Source organism: Oryctolagus cuniculus, chromosome 8 (genome assembly GCF_964237555.1).
Source record: "Oryctolagus cuniculus chromosome 8, mOryCun1.1, whole genome shotgun sequence".
Classification (NCBI taxonomy): Eukaryota; Metazoa; Chordata; class Mammalia; order Lagomorpha; family Leporidae; genus Oryctolagus; species Oryctolagus cuniculus.
This window is the reverse complement of record NC_091439.1, coordinates 70,163,719-70,180,412: the sequence shown is the minus strand read 5'-3', so window position 1 is coordinate 70,180,412 and position 16,694 is coordinate 70,163,719. Positions and strand designations below refer to the sequence as shown.

At 38.8% G+C, this 16,694-nt stretch overlaps 1 protein-coding gene and 1 pseudogene across 2 annotated transcripts in view; one reads left to right on the top strand and one right to left on the bottom strand.

The window, feature by feature from the left end:
- The window catches only part of UNC5C (unc-5 netrin receptor C), a 380,855-nt gene that overhangs the window by 54,580 nt on the left and 309,581 nt on the right, over positions 1 to 16,694 (bottom strand). For both annotated transcript variants that reach the window (XM_008267581.4, XM_017347400.3), the window contains exons 5-7: positions 15,611 to 15,791; positions 12,032 to 12,199; positions 9,356 to 9,520 (exon numbers count right to left, since the gene is read on the bottom strand). In XM_008267581.4, the coding sequence (XP_008265803.1) occupies positions 9,356 to 9,520; positions 12,032 to 12,199; positions 15,611 to 15,791 (514 nt within the window). The remainder of the gene's footprint in view (positions 1 to 9,355; positions 9,521 to 12,031; positions 12,200 to 15,610; positions 15,792 to 16,694) is intronic.
- On the top strand, positions 2,217 to 2,304 carry LOC127483368 (U2 spliceosomal RNA; annotated as a pseudogene).

Genomic DNA, 16,694 nt, shown 5'->3' with positions numbered 1-16,694 from the left:
CTGCGGTTGTCTGCATGCGGACACCTTTCTCAATCCTTTCAGAGTTCCCTTCGCATCTAGAGCTGAAGAACTAGGCTTTCTTTCTCTTCACACTAAGCTGCCTGGGGCTCCATGAGTGGTCATAGGGTTTCTGCAGGCTGATGTTACAACCACATCCTTGCATTCAAAAGCAGGAAAGTGGCCAGAAAGGAAAACAACAAACCACACTTAGTACACCGGAGGCTGGCAAACACTGGACAGGCCGTCCATGCACAGGATATTTATTTGCCAGCTGGGACAGTGTGCATACCAAGAACCAAACAAACACAGCCATGACATCAACTTTTTCTGAGCAGCAGATACAAACATTCACTGTCTAACACTCACCATTTTGCTTTCCTATCAAACTGCTGTGTTGACAAGAATCTCACTGGGAACTGACTAGCACCTTCTCAAATGCCTACCATGGGCAATTCTACACGCCCCATTCTGAAGTCTAGAAATGACTATCGGTAAATGATATCCCCAGCTTAAACACACCTGGGATTCTGGGGGCCCTTGGTATGCAGTGTGGCCACACCACAATTTACACATGGGGGGGGGGGTTCTGCCACTTCCTCTGGTGAGAATTAATGGAAGAGCAGTGTGACATGTAAATGTTTTAATGAGTAGAAAGTGCTAAATTTGCAGAATGCATAACGTTTTAATTTCCCAAAGTCAGGAAGTTCACTGATGCAGACACAATTCCAGGCAGCTCTTGTTTATAAATTGCAATTTTTAATTTGTCTACTGTGGCATAAACCCTGTTCAGTAAGGAGGAGTCATTCTAAATTCAGATTTGAATTGTTGCATATGCCTCTGTGGAACTCCAAGCTTAAAATGCGATTAAAAACTAAAATCCATAGGAATAGCTGCAGGAATGTAATAATCTCATCTAGTACATTCATTAATATATGTAAATCATCATTTCTGGACTAAGCCACATATAGTCTTTGGATTGCTGTTTTCAAGAGTAAGAGGTAGGCTTGAGTTAAACTATTATATGACAACCGTGGCAAAACGGGTCTTAACTTCAAATTCATTATAAGAATTTTATAAGTTAAAATTTCTTAGTTCTTAGTAATACAAATGTATTGCATCTTAAAAGGTAAATGCACATATGTGCTTAGGGTTTATAAGTACTTTATTCAGTATTCTTTCTCATTGTGTTGACTATCTATCTACATCTCTCTGTACCTATCTCTATTTTTTGTCTCTTATCAAACCATTTCATGTGAATCTTAATTCAAAAGCATATTGCAGAATGGAAGGGTGGGGCTACTTGCAGATCCTTTTAGGGGTGATAAAAAGAGGCCTAAATAGTTTAACGAGCAGATAAATCAATGGACCTTCCCATACTACTTTCTAAGTTAAAACATATCCTGTTTTATTATTAAGTAAAGACAGTAAAATTTGCTATTGATGTTAAGTTTTTCTCATATCAGAAAGACTAGACATGTGTGTTCAGTCATTTTAAACACTCCAAGTGATTATTCTCTTGGTCAACACATTTGATACCATTTAGTAGACTGAAGGACTCTAGTTTTTAAAATGTTTATTTATTTTCTTTTAAAAAAATTAATGATGTGGTCATAAACCAAAAATGTCTAACTTTTTGGGGGGACCTTAAGTGGCTCTGGTGGTTTCTAGTTACCCTTTAATAATGCATGTTAGTGTAATAACATCGATTCTGGGTGTTCTTACTTTAAGGGCACCAAGAAATCATCTCCAGTGTAGAAATTACTTTTTCAGGCCAATGAGACTATATCCAGTAATTATATGTTACACTTAAAATACAAATGAATATGTATGAATAGCCAAAACATTTTGTGGAGTTTATGAAATTGTTTAAAGACTGGGATCTTGTTTTTACAAGTGAAATTACATATAATGTAAAGAATCCATTTCTCAAACTGCCTAAGAATAAATATGGTTGCTAGGACATGGTGCTAGGTATGTGACAGGCAACTGGGAAATACTACAGAATTGTAAATCAGTTCCAAATTTCCATGGCGTCAAAATACTTTGTTTACTGCCTATAAGTAACTCTTTCTTAGGCTTTCATTTTTTTATTATTTTTTGACAGGTAGAGTGGACAGTGAGAGAGAGACACAGAGAGGAGGGTCTTCCTTTTACCATTGGTTCACCCCCCCCATGAATATATATATATATATATATACACATATACATATATATATATTGCTTCTTGGCCTTTTGGCTAAGATCAAGTGTAGTAAATATATATATTTTTCATAATCTAATTTAAATCAATGGAATCAAACTTCCAAGTTGGTGATATTACTGTAATCCAAACCCAGAGGTCTCTACTTCCAGGATCATGCTGTGGTTCTAGCCCTTTTTCAACATTTCATTCATAAAATATCTTCTATAATTATAACCATAATGGATACCAAGCATAAAGAATGTGTAAAATGGAAAACATATGGAAAAAGAAAAAATATTACTTGTAATCTCACCAGCTAAGAATATGTATACATTTTAGCATCTTTGTCCTAAGCTTTTATATAGTGATGATCAAATGCATTTATGAGGGCATTTCAAAAACCTCATGGAAAATGGAATTAAAGCTAATTTTATTTTGGTACAATTTTTTTTTTAAATCTATGCATTTTTAAATGCATTTTCATGGAGTTTTTGAAGACTCCTCTTATAAATCCACATTCTGCTTTTTCCATGTTAAAAACAAATGTTTTCGTGAATCCATGATATTTCATTTTATGGAGGTATTATAAATTACTTAACTGTTATGGGGTTGTTCATTTTTTAAAATGTTACTTGAGAAGCAGAGAGAGAGAGAGAGAGAGAGAGAGAACATGCTCCCATCTGCCAGTTCACTTCTCAAATGCCCATCATAGCAAGGCTGAAGCCAGGATCTAAGAAATCCATCTAGGTCTCCTAAATGGGTAGCAGCCTTCAGCTCCTTGAGCCATCACTGCTGTCTCCCAGGATCTATGTTAGCAGGACGCTGGAGTCAGGAGCCACAGCCAGAACAAGAAATTGAATCCAGAAACCGCAATATGGGTCACAGCTATCTTAACCAGCATCGTAACTGCTAGGCCAAATGCTCACACCTTAGTTTTGTTTGTTTGCAATAATAAAACAGCAAAGAATATGGACATATTTGGCACAGATATTCATTTAAGTAGCATTACTCTGGCTGAATGGGCATGAACAATTTTAAAGCTCTTGACTTATACTGTGAAGTTGCTTGCTCAGATAACTGTAAAAAATTTGCATTCCCATTTGTAATATAAGAGAGTTTCCACTTAACTAATTGCTCTCAAAACCTGTTGATGAATGTTTCCAATTGGCACTGAAATTTAAGAAAAGACATGGCTTTTTAATATATCTTACACAAATATTAATAGCTTCTTAAACAATCTAGAAAACTTTTTTGATTATTCTGTTGAAAATTCAACATCATAAAAACTGTAAAGTCTGAGGAAAACAAAATGCTAAATTCAAACTACTGGCAAAAACAAATGTCTAATACATGTTATTTAGGCATACTGAGAAATGGAATTGAATAAGGAATATCCCGATCTGATAGTCAACACCATTAATTAGACATTTTAAAATAAATACCGAATAATATTGTAAGTACCATCTCAACTTAAAAAAAAATATTTCTTTTTTCTTTGAAAGGCAGAGCAACAGAGAAGAAGGGAGAGGAAGAGAGAGAGCGATCGAGAGGGAATCTTCCATCTGCTGATTCACTTTCCAAATGGCCACAACAGCCAGGACTTGGCCAGGCTGAGACTAGGCAGCAGGAACTCCATCTGGGTGGCAGGGGCTCAAGTACTTGGGCCAGCCTCTGCGGCTTTTCCCAGGTGCATTATCAGGGAGCTGGCTCAGAAGTGGAGCAGCAGGGGCTGGAACCAGCATTCCAGTATGGCATGCTGCTGTTGCAAGTGGCAGCTTAACTCACTGTGCCACAATGCTAAACACCTAACTTTTTGTAAAAAAGGTTTATCTTGTTTATTTGAAAGGTAGAGTGGCAGAGAGGGAAGAGGGAAAGAGAGAGAGGAAGGGAGGGAGGAAGAGAGAAGGAGGAATGGAGGGAGAGAGACAGGGAGGGAGGGAGGGAGGGAGAGAGGGAGAGAAATAGATCTCTGATCTATTGGTTCACTCCCCAAATGTCTGCAACCGGCAGGGCTAGGCCAATTCTAAGTCGGGCACCAGGAACTTCATCTGGGTCTCCTATGTGACCATGTTAGTGATCACAGGTATTTGAGTCATCATGAGCTACCTTCCCAGGTGTATTAGCAGGAAACTAGATCAGAAGCAGAGCAGCAGAGATCGGAATTGACAGATATAAGATATAGGTGTCTCAAGTGGCAGCTTAACCTGCTGTACCATCTTAAGTTTTACCCTTTCTCTATAATTAGGCTGTAAGAATGTCCCTCACAAACATTATTACATTGGATTTTTCCTGTAAGTTTTAAGTTCTTTCAACAAATGACTTTTATTCACTTACAATATAATTCCCAATATATTTCTATTATCTTTTTAAAAGATTATTTACTTATTGATTTGGACATAGAGTTATAGACAGAGAGAGGGAGAGACAGAGAGAGAGGTCTTCCATCTGCTGGTTCACTCCCCAAATGCCTGCTGAGCGGAACTGAAGCCAGGAGCCAGGAGCTTCCCCTAGGTCTCCCACATGGGTGCAAGGGTCCAAGAACTTGGGGCATCTTCCACTGTTTTCTGAGGCCATAGCAGAAAGCTGGATTAGAAGAGCAACAGCCAGGACATAAAGCAGCACCTATATGGGATGTTGGCACCGCAGGCAGAGGCTTAGCCTACTACGCCACAGCACCGGCCCCTATTTCTATCATCTTGTTTATTGGTTTCATATAGCATAATTTTTCATCTTTCTTTTTTGCTCCTTTCCTTCCCATAGAAATTTTATTTTGATCTTACGCTTTGAACCATTTTTGTGCTCAGTAATAACATTTTAACCTGAACATTTGCATCAGTAAAGTCTAATATGAATAGCAGAACTATTCTTTCCTAAACAATAAATGCAAATGGGAAAAGTTTAACTTAGTTCACACTTGCTGAATTCCATGGTAATTCTGTCTACAGTTTATTCCCATCTTGTTTTTAACAGATGTCTTTTGTTTCGGTGTCCTTTTAAAGAATCAATTTTTATTTTACATTTTTAGTAGTTTACTCAGTAAGGCTTTCTGAGTAATAAATCTTGATTGTGTTAAAATATTTTAAATGTTGCTTTTATGAGTAATTGGATTTTCTGATTCTGTCCTCACAGGTGTTTTAATCTCCCTTTTACATCCTAACTCATCCACTGTTCTGCTCTGAATTCTCCAAGTTTCATGGGATATATTCCAGTTTACTGATTTTCTCATCAGCTTCTTCTTAAGCTATGTCTGATCTTATTTTTTAATCTCCCATTGAATTCTAAGTTTCAATGAGCATGTTTACATTTCCAGACATTCTAATTGATTTTTTTTTCCCAACTCTGTCTTCCTTTAAGCAATAATCTGTTCCTTCATTTGTGCCTGTATTCCTTTTAAAAATCAGTTTGTGTTTTACCGGCTTTACTGTCTGACTCAGATTATTGTATGAACCTGTGTGTTAACAGAATGCTTACTCATGTATTATGCTACTGACTCTCCTTGGAAGTAAATCCACTAGCGTGATCTCAAACTTTGATTTGGAAGTCAGGTCATTTTTAAGTGTAGGCTATTTTTATCATAGACCATCACATTACAGTTGTGGGAGGGATACTTTAGGGTGACCTGCTGTTCCCTCTGCTGGTACCCCAGAAGTTTTACCAATTATGTTAATTATACCCCCTTTGTTTTTCTTCCCTGCACTGTTTCTTTGTCTCCACACCAGATCTGGGTGTAGGCTTGTGGTTTTACTGGAGGTATTATTTAAGTGAATATTTCATTTTCCTTTTCCTTACTATGAATTTTCCTGTGGTTTCCCTGGCCTGGTCGGGGGGAACCTCCTGGCTCTTGCTCATGGTGGTATAGCCATTTGTGGGCCCTAGCTTTATTCAGGATTCTTGATTCCAAGTCTTAGACTCAGGCTTTCACAAAACAAGGGCTTCTGCCTTTGTGCCCAAACTGAAACCCCCAACTCCCAGGCCCTGGGACCTATGTCCTCATCCACATGTGCTGCTGTCATCACTCACATGGTTGACTCTTGAGCTTTGAGTCGCAACATTTCTGATACTTGTGCATTTCTCTTTCTTCTGAATCTCTCTTCTCTCCCTATCCACATCTGCCCCAGTGTGTGTATCTTTTAAGCTTGTAACATGTTACCCAATATTTCTATAGGAATTGACTTAAAGGTGTTTGTATTAATGTGGGTGACTATGGAAGAAGTATGTCTATATGTCTGATTATTTTGAAAGAGGAGAGAGAGAAAGAACGAGAGTGATAGAGAGAGAGAGAGAGTGCTCCCATCTAATGGTTCATTCCCCAATTGTCTGCAATGGCCAGGACTGGGCCAAGCCAAGATGAGTGCCAAGAACTGAATCCAGGTCTTCCAGGAGGGTGGCAGGAATCCAATTACTCAATCCATCAGCACTACCTCCCAGGACCTGCATTGGCAGGAACCTGGAATCAGCCGCTGGAGGCAGGAATTTGACCTCAGTGCTCTGAGGTAAGATGTGGGCACTAGCTGGCATAACTGCTATGCCAAATACCAGCCCCTCAATTTGGTTGTTTTCAAACAAAAGAATGAATTAACTGTATTGATTAATTAAACCTTGACAGTAATATTTTTCATTTATTTCACACTGTATTGCTCTTCAGTACCAATTTAGCTTTTCTTTAAAAAATACTATATTAGACTATTTAGGCAATTCAGAATCCTACTCATATCCAGTAAGAATTGGGAATTTCTCCTACCTAGAATTTTACCTACAATTATATCAGAATTATTTGTATATAATTTTGAGTATATTCAGAGATTATATCTCATACCTGGTTCAATGGTAAGCAGGCTCACTTCATTTTGAGATAATATTGCAATATCCAAAAGGTTCCTTCCAAAGTAGGTGAATATTAAATGATAATTCTTAACTATCATTTGTAACCTTCTGGCTGTTTTTTCTACCTTCATTCTTTGTATGTCCTTGGCCTTTCTGCAAGTTTTATAGTTTTACATATTTTGTGTCCCAAAATATGGGCTAAAGCATCATTAGTTCTTTGTGACACTTTGGCAACAATACCATGCCAGCAAGACCAAGCTTACTGGTAAACAGGAATTATAGCTTTCACTGTAAAATACTATAATTACACACTGCAGCAATATCTCTGTGGTTTTTATCACTGAGGAAATCAATAGCAGTGTAGACTACAATTCTCTGTTGGACTGGAGCAGATATGGAAGCAGATGAAATGGTTTATTGACTAGTAGGGATTTTTACTATAGCAAATCAAAGCTGCAGAAATAAACAACTCTTTAGCTGAATGAATTTAACCTAAATACCAATCCATTTCAGTCTAACAAGACATACATATATATGTAAACAAACAAAACTCCTCTTCCTCATTCTTCTTCCCTATTTACATGCAGAATTCTGGTCAGCACTACTGGCACACATCCAATCAGTCAGAAAAATGTCTATTCATTCTGTAAGAAAAGATCAAGATGCTAAGGGGTTACTGTCTTGGTCTGAATATTTCATGTCTGTAGTTGACAAATGTCATAATGTAGAATGTGCCATTTTATGTAACTAATAAAAGGTCCAGTGTTCCATATGGTGGCATGGTATTCCTTGTTAAATAGGTTGCTTGAGAATTTTTAAATATGCACAACAGAAGCAGTAGGTGTTAAATCATTGGTGGCTGAAATACGAAGTTGAGAAAAGGAGGACAAAGAAAAGAAGGAGAAGAAAACTCCAAAAGTTGCTTTCAATGACATGAATCAGTCTGTTCTATAGGAAAGAAAGAATACGAAACAATAACAGTGTTAAACTAAAACTTGTCTGTGTTATGCTGTCATTTTAATCCTCAGTCCAACTCAATGCTGGAGGGGACAAACCCCATGTCTCAGGATAAAGGGTGAGCATAACGGCCGTATTCTTTTCATTCTTGCATTTCTGGTACAAACTCTGTAGGGTGCACAGTAGCAGTCCTCAAATCAGAACCAGAAGCTTTATGGAAAGCTCAGCAGCAGCTCCTTGTCAAAGAATGCAATGCGTCCTGATCATAAAAGTAAGCGGTCTCTTGGATTTTTATTCTGTGTGAATAACATAATTATTTATTTGTATTTTAAGCAAGATTTCTTTTTAAGGGTCCTTGTGTGTATAGACTCTGAAAGGTAAACAATTTCACATATGCTGAAAACAAAATATTTCATTCCTAAATGACAAACACAAATACCTTTACACAAACACATTTGGCTGCTTGTATTCTGCAAGCAATTTGCAATGTGTTAGGAGAATGTCAACATTTGGCCACCATTCGTTTAGATCCAAAGATAGCACATTGATTCATTATTATGAATGTATATGATTTCAGAACAATTCTTATATCTTCACTCATGGAAAGACATGGTAAACTCTGTAAACCTAAGGGATCCTCAATAAAGGGAAAAGAATTGATAAGCATCGAAATCAAAGTACCACCTCATTCAGATAATCTAAAGAAGGCAGGCTTGCAAAATGGAGAGTATTTAGCTTACAACACCCATTCCATTCCCGAGCCAGTTTTCTGCACTCATTTGAAAAATTTATGTAACATTGTGTCATTTATGTAACATTATGTGCTTTAAATAAACTAAATTGAACCCGCATTATAACTTCTGACACAAACTGGTCATTTTCAAGGGGACGTGAAGATGTACATCCTAAACATTGACTGTAAACTGACAAATCTGCTTGCACAAATATTTACCATCCTTATGTATATTTCACATTCCGTGGACATTGGTTCTGTATCAGTCATGAATTATGAATAAACAGCTCCCTTTTTGGGAGTCATGTTTTGACTCCGCGAGTTTAGAACACCCTTTTGTGCCCTCTAATAACATTGGGTTATGGTTCCCTGGTCTGGAAAGAATGACGATCTCTCCATGGAAAAGACTAAATCATGCCCTGCTCGTGGGAAAGCAATACTGTGCGTCACTTGCTAACCAGACAGTTATTATTCATTCTGGATCCTGGGAGATTAGCATTTTCCAGTTTTCAGAGAGAGCGAGCTAGGATATTGCTATATTGGAGCATTTTTGGTCATTGTTCAAAGCATTCTTAATTTCTAATATTTTCTCCAAAGATTTTTCACATGGTTCAATCTCAGGCCCTCCAGCCACCTGTAGTTTGCTCAGATCCACTTACTCTGCATGCAGAGCCCATCCGTGCAGTTCTTGGATTGCAAGACCAAGCCGTCGCAGTCCTTGCCTCCATTCTTGGGGGCTGGTGCCGTGCACTCCCTCCTGCGCCAGTGGGTGCACTCTGTGCCGCATGTAGACCACTTGCTCCATGAGGTCCACCTGCCATCCACTGCCATGAAAAAAGCCCACATGAGATCAGGGGTAGAAGCAGCCAAGGGAGGGGGAAGGGAAGCAGAGCTCAAGTACAAAAGAACGAGACCACAACGGAAGGAAAGGTTGCACCTAGAAGTGCTGTGTTCATCTTTATCATGGAAAACTGGAGTAGGTTCTACATTGTCTGGGTCTTGTGAATATTTCTAAGAGGATGTGTGACTGTTTCTTCATGGACCAGGCCATAAGAGTGCTCATGGGACACAGAGAAGCCAAAGTGGTCACCAGGAGTAACACGAGAGTTGGCTAGGGTGCCCCCTCCCCCTTCTTTTAATTAAGAAGCTTATGGATTTTGTGTTGAAAATTAGGGGTATCTCTTTGGGTCTAACCCTCCTTTATGAGTAGTGTCATCTTGACAGTAAAGCTTGTGTGGGAACTGAGAGAACAGGTTGCTACAGCAACATAGATCTAGTTCTCATTTTATTTTAATAATAATATTTAGCTAAGTCCCTAATTTTGTAGTTATCCAGACATTTAAAACTGATTCACTGTCCTTCTAGTTTTGGTAGCCAACTAGTCAGCAAATTCAATGATAATGAACTGAGCTATCTCTATAGATCATGCAAGTTAAGTTAAATCTCAGTTTGAAGAAAATACATGAGCGTTAACTCACTATCATACTTTAAAATGAATCTTTTTTTTTTTTTTTTTTTGACAGGCAGAGTGGACAGTGAGAGAGAGTCAGAGAGAAAGGTCTTCCTTTTTTGCCATTGGTTCACCCTCCAATGACCGCCACGGCGCACCGCGCTGATCTGATGGCAGGAGCCAGGTACTTATCCTGGTCTCCCATGGGGTGCAGGGCCCAAGCACTTGGGCCATCCTCCACTGCACTCCCGGGCCACAGCAGAGAGCTGGCCTGGAAGAGGGGCAACCGGGACAGAATCTGGCGCCCCGACCGGGACTAGAACCCGGTGTGCCGGCGCCACCAGGCGGAGGATTAGCCTGTTGAGCCGCGGCGCCGGCCTAAAATGAATCCTTTTAAGCTTATCACAGAAACAGGATAAAAATATTGAAAGAAGAGTTTTTAAACATTTAATGTTCTCTGAAATACATAAAAATTATGATTATCTAGGAGTTGATATAAAACATCAAACATCGTACCTGCATATTGGCAAAACAGTCCACATATTTTGGGAAGATAGTGTACATATTTTGGGAAATATATATGATTTAATAGTCAAATTATTCTATATGTATTATATAATAGGCTTAGAAATATGTCCATACAAAAAATGATGAAGGCATTAATACTTCTATCACACAGAGCTGGCTGTACAAGCAACTCTCAGCTATCTGTGGTGAAGACATCTGCTTAGGCCCAGACTGTCACAGTGAACAGAAACACACACACACACACACACACACACACCTCTCGCTCACTTTTAATTGAGTCTGCTCCTAGATAAAATACAGAGCAGTACAAAGCAAAATCTGAAATTCCAAGTCTAGCTAAGTGCCAAAATGTGTTCTATAAATAAAAGCTCTCAAAGAGTTCAGTGTGGGAGACTGTTTTGATACTGGGAAATCAACACTTGAGAAAGTAACATGTCAATTATATTTTTCTCTCCAGTCATCTCTCCAGCCTGTCTCTGAGACAAGTTCTATTAAAAGGATGAACTGGAGCAAAGTTAGGTAAAATAAGGAGAAGGAGTTTGTGTATCTAAACAATTAAACTGACAACAAAATAGCTACTCCAATGAGTGTTCCAAATGTATGGAGCATTTATAGATAAGTTCAGTCTCACTTTGGGATATATTATATAAGTAGACATTTTAATGGATTTTGGTATTGGTAAATATTAGCTTCGATTACCTAGGGATAAGAGCTGGTGACAATATGAAATAGCACAAAAGGATGCTAGACAGCAAAGGGACACAATCTTGCTATAGGTACAACTGAAACTAACACAGATGACCAACATGTACAGATAATAAAGAGATAGCTGCATTGTACTTTCAAAATCCATTATCCCATGTGTCACAAAGCTTTGTCTTCCTTTTAATTCATTCCAAATGTTTTATTTGCTGTTGCCCAGAAACTGACACCACATATCAAAGATTTCAGTCTAAAACATTTTCTAAATTTCAATTCCAATTAAGTTCCCTGGTTTTCTGAGGATCAAGGGTTGTTATTCTTAAAAATGTGTGGCTTTCAATGCTGTTCAAAATCCCTTGAATTATAGAACCTCTAATCTGGGCTCCAGCAGTTCTGCTGAATAATATAGATGGATTATGTTCAAGAGTGTTTAATCTCCTCTTTGATACTATTTTGCATATTTGGATAACAACCTTAAGTACTCTTTTGGAAGAAAACACTTGATTTTTCCAGCAATGTAAACATTGAATGTAGGATGGATTTACATAATATTTATCACACCCTGAGGTCAAGAATTAGCCACTTGTCTCTGTTCTCTAAAACATGTTTCTAGAACAGTGGGACACATTTGGACGGAAAGGATGGGCCGATTTACCTGGACACAATGTGGTACAGGCTATTTTCTGGACACTCTGCCCTTCACAGAAGGCACCACCATTGAGTGGTGCTGGGTTGGTGCAGGTCCTTGTACGTTTCTGATACCCTCGTCCACAGCGGCTGTTACACACCGACCACTCTGTCCAGGTGGACCAACCACCATTCACTGAAAGGAGAAAGACAGTATCAAGTAGATGCACCTCTGTGAAGATACACAAGCCACATACAACATGTGAACAGAAGTCTTCTCCCAAGTGACCATACAAAACATCTAAAATTTCAAGGCTAGAAGAGTCACGCCATTTCATCCAGAATTTTATTGCACTCATATTATTGAAAGATCTAAACACAGACATAAATGAAAATTTATTCACCAAGATTTACTCACAAAAATAAATAGGACTGTAGTCTCTTTTCCTTGGCCAACACTCTTTAAAAAAATTCACCCCCTTCCCTTGTCGAATTCCCCAAATTACTTTTGATAGCTTATCTCGATAAATGTTTACATCCTTATGCCAAGGCTGCAAATGGACAAGTCTGTAGTATGGGAACTGAATAAAAGCATCTAGTTTTCAAAAAACAGATGATTGATTATATCTCTTTGGTACATGTAAACTTAACAACCTTTTAAATATATTTAGTCAGTCCCACAAATGAGTGAAGCAGGTTAAAAAAGAAATTCTTACAGTGTTGGAGTTTTAAGCAAATTGGTTATTTGAATTGGCAATCCAACCAGTTGATGGAACTGTAATGGACACTTATTGTGTGTATAAAGGGTTATTATCTCTTTCTGGTGTTTGAAGGAGCTGTCTGTGTGTGTATATATATATGTATATATACATATATATATATTTATACATGTATAAAATCAAAAAATAAAATACTAGTTAAATGTGTATGTTTTTCTGTAGAGTTCTGATGATTCCAATCCATGAGCTTTAAACTTGCTTTATGAGGCCATGAAAAGGACAAACAGATGGCTGATAGCTAGGAAGGAACTTAACCTGCTCAGCTTTACAAATTCCAAATGCCATGGCATTGTCAGTGTAAATTGCTTACTAACATACTGGCAAGCTGATATTCGGGGTTATGGGCTACAAGCACTGTTCTGCCAAATATTTCTAATGAGGGCTGAATAATCAGAAACTTTCAGAGACAGAAAGGTCTCTTTGAAGATTCTGGGCTTATCCCATCATATAGAGGGAAGACAAGGGCTGAGAGAATCCAGGTTTAAAAACACAGTTAGTGACAGATGTGGTCCCAGAACACAAGATTCCCGACTTTCAGTACAATGCTCTTTTCCTAGTTCAAAATGCTAAAATTACTTGGGTTTTATATTTCCTAAAAGAAAATGCATACATTGCACTATGGATATTGAAAGCATACTGTACGAAGGCAGAGTTTTGTGCATCCATAGAATACATCTATATTTATTGTCCTCATTAGTGATTCATGATTGGTACATTGTTGTGATTGTGCCCCACTGCTTCTTTGCATTTCAAATGCTGTTAGTTAAGACTTTCAGGCAGTTTAGAAAAAGATAAAAAGCAGGAAACATTTTATTATGACTTAAGAAAGGCAATTGCTTATAATTCAACATAGCCATTATCTGGTCTAGGAAATTAAACCCCAGAGTAATCATAGGATCAAGAAAATCTGCATGCATCTGTCCTTAATTAAAATGACAGCTTTAAAGGATCGCTAAATTCAGTCTTTGGAACATCACAGTGATTTCTGTCCTCATAAGTTCTTCTATCATAAGTATACATCTACCTGAATGGTACTATAAGGGAGACAAAATTTTAGCATCTGTACTTTTAGGGCCTTTTCTCTTAGACTTGAGAATTCAGTTGACTTAAGAAAGCAATAGGAGAGAAAGATACAAATATATTTAATGCAAGCTGTCTGTGGCATTGGCACCTTCATGAGGAAATGAAGACCCAAGTGTTGAGTTGCAGTGGACCAATCACATACTAATTTGGCTAGAGTAGTGAATTGTGTACAAGTAAGCAAATTACGTGGTGAGGCTACAAGAGAGTTATTTTAATAAGATCTAGATAAAACTTTCTTGGCCTCGACTTCCTGTTCCTGGATGTTACTTTTCTTCTAGTGCAGGGAACTCGCCTTTCACAGGGGAACGTTATCTCCTGCTTTTAAGCAGCAGAAGGGAAGGTGCAGGGATGTCATATCGGCTGCATGACAAATGCCTTTAACTTAGAAGGAATCAATGTGTCAGAAGGGCGTATTTTGGGGTGCCAGGTGCTCAAGTCCTTTAGTACTGTTGGAAGGAAGTAAGTGCCAAGAGCAGATCACCTCCACCCCTTCCTCACAGTCAGGCAGGCACCAAGGTTCCTGACGATCATTCAACACGGCAGCAGGGGGTAGTGACAAGGCGTGGGTATTTATCATTACAGGAGGTGGCAAAAATCTCAAAATACTTCCTAGGGTTGCTGTGTCTCCTTTGAGACAATAAATCATCAATATGCCAAGGATCTATTGTGTATCTGACATTGTGAGAAATATATCAATATACTCACCTGTCTCTCAGGCTACAGAGGAGCTTAAAGTTTTGCTGGGAAGATGAAACTATTCGTAAAATGACCAGCAAACAATGGAATGCTAAACTGCCCAGGGAGACCAAAGCACGCATGCCACATCAAAACTCAGTGAGAAATTGCTTAGTACTTGAGGTCAAATGATAGGCTTACAGATGAGATGTACTAGAAAGGGAAGAAGCTGAAGAAGTTATCATACCGGACTCTGGCATGTTCTTGGGGTGAGGGCCACTCGACCATGGCTGTCCATATCATCCCTTTGCATGTGTCTCAGGGAGGGAATCAACAGGTTTTAGAAGTTCAAGTTGCTCTGATGTGCTTGGGGAACAGGCCAGCCCCAGTGTTCAAAAATTTTATAGTCACTAGGCTGAGCCCTGCCCACAGAAACAGCAGAAGGCTGATTAACCATCTTTATCCCCAGACTTGAGCATAGGGCTTGCTGCCACAGCTTGTGGGGCTGAGGCGGGGTGGGTGGTGCATGTCTTAGGGACCCATGGACACTTTTCTGGAAGCTGATGACCCAAGCTGAGACTTTCTTTTTTTAAAATTAATTTTACTTATTTAAAAGGCAGAGTTATGGGGCAGGGTGGGGGTGGAGAGATTGATTTTGCATCTGCTGGTTCACTTCCCAATTGGCTGCAACAACCAGGAGCTGGGCTGATCTGAAGCCAGGAGTCAGGAGCTCCCTCTGGGTCACCAATGTGGGTGCGGGGGCCCAAGCATTTGGACCATTTTCCACTGCTTACTCAAGCCATTAGCAGAGAGCCGGATTAGAAATGGAGTAGCCGGGACTCCAACTGGTGTCCACATGAGATGCCAGCCCTGCAGACGGCAGCTTAACCCACTGTGCCACAGGGCCAGCCCCAAGCCAGGGTTTTCTTACCTGGGTAGCAGGAAAGTAGGTAAACTTCACTGTCCATGTGAGAGGCTAGAAAGCATAGCAACGAAGGTTGAAATTACCTATACCTACAAGATATTGCAGCTGAACGTGAACTCAACAGAGAACTGGAAAGCTCACTCACCATAAACTATGACAGTGGCAGTTGTACTTTTTCTCTTGGCAACAATGTTTTTAGCAACACAGGTATAATTCGCAGTATCAGAGAGGCGGGCCTGCTTTATGATGAGGTTATGATCAATAGTAATGTAAAAGTTCCGGTCTTCAACAGGATCAATTATGTCTTCGTTTTTCAACCACTCCACCTAAAGATGCACAAGAAAGTCAGATAAATCCCCAGTATGGGGCCCTTGAAGACTGTTTACCCTAACTTGCGTTTTGTGACATGTATAACATCATTCCATGCTATGAACTTCAGCAAACTGGAAGCAAGTAACTTTGCGAGGTCATGTTAAGTATCACTCACCTGCCAAACATGCTGATTCTGTCTGTACTACATTATTTTCAAATGTCAATGAACCCACTGGGGAATACAGTGTTCAAATTGTTTTCACTTTGCCCTGCAGGCAGGAATGGGGTATATGCACTGCCAAGTTCAGAACCCAATCAAAAATAATGGGCTAAGCATTTCAAACCCAACTCAAACCTTTTGCTATTTGATTTGTTTACTCTTGGCAACTTACCTGCTGCTTTTCAGAAAGGAATATAAGGACTATAAAAAAGCTCAAAAGGCATTTTAGACATCATGCAGCTCTAATAAACCAACATTTGGATGATTTACGTGTAGCCTCACTGCAACACATGGATTAAATTTCCCTGAAAATGCACTGATTGTAAAATGTAGCAAAGCACATTTAAGCCAAAATATTAAAACACACACACACACACACACACAAACTTGTCTCTACAAACCCTCAATACAATTCAAAGAGCTGATGAGTACCACTCAAATCATTCTTTTTGTATATCTTTAGCGCTTTGGTCTTCTGCTCATGGTTTGCTTTTGGGAAACTAGATTCAAGATCTGACTGTTCAAAATCATTGAACTACAGTTTTTCTATGTAAATAGTGTCAATTTAGCAACAGTGATGTTACCCTTGCTGAAAAAAGGAAGAAAATACAACTGTATACACTGTCTTTGTGAAAGGTAAATTATTTCTTATCTTGGCAATTGTGTTTTTCTTGCTATGCATGGATTTTTTTTTCAA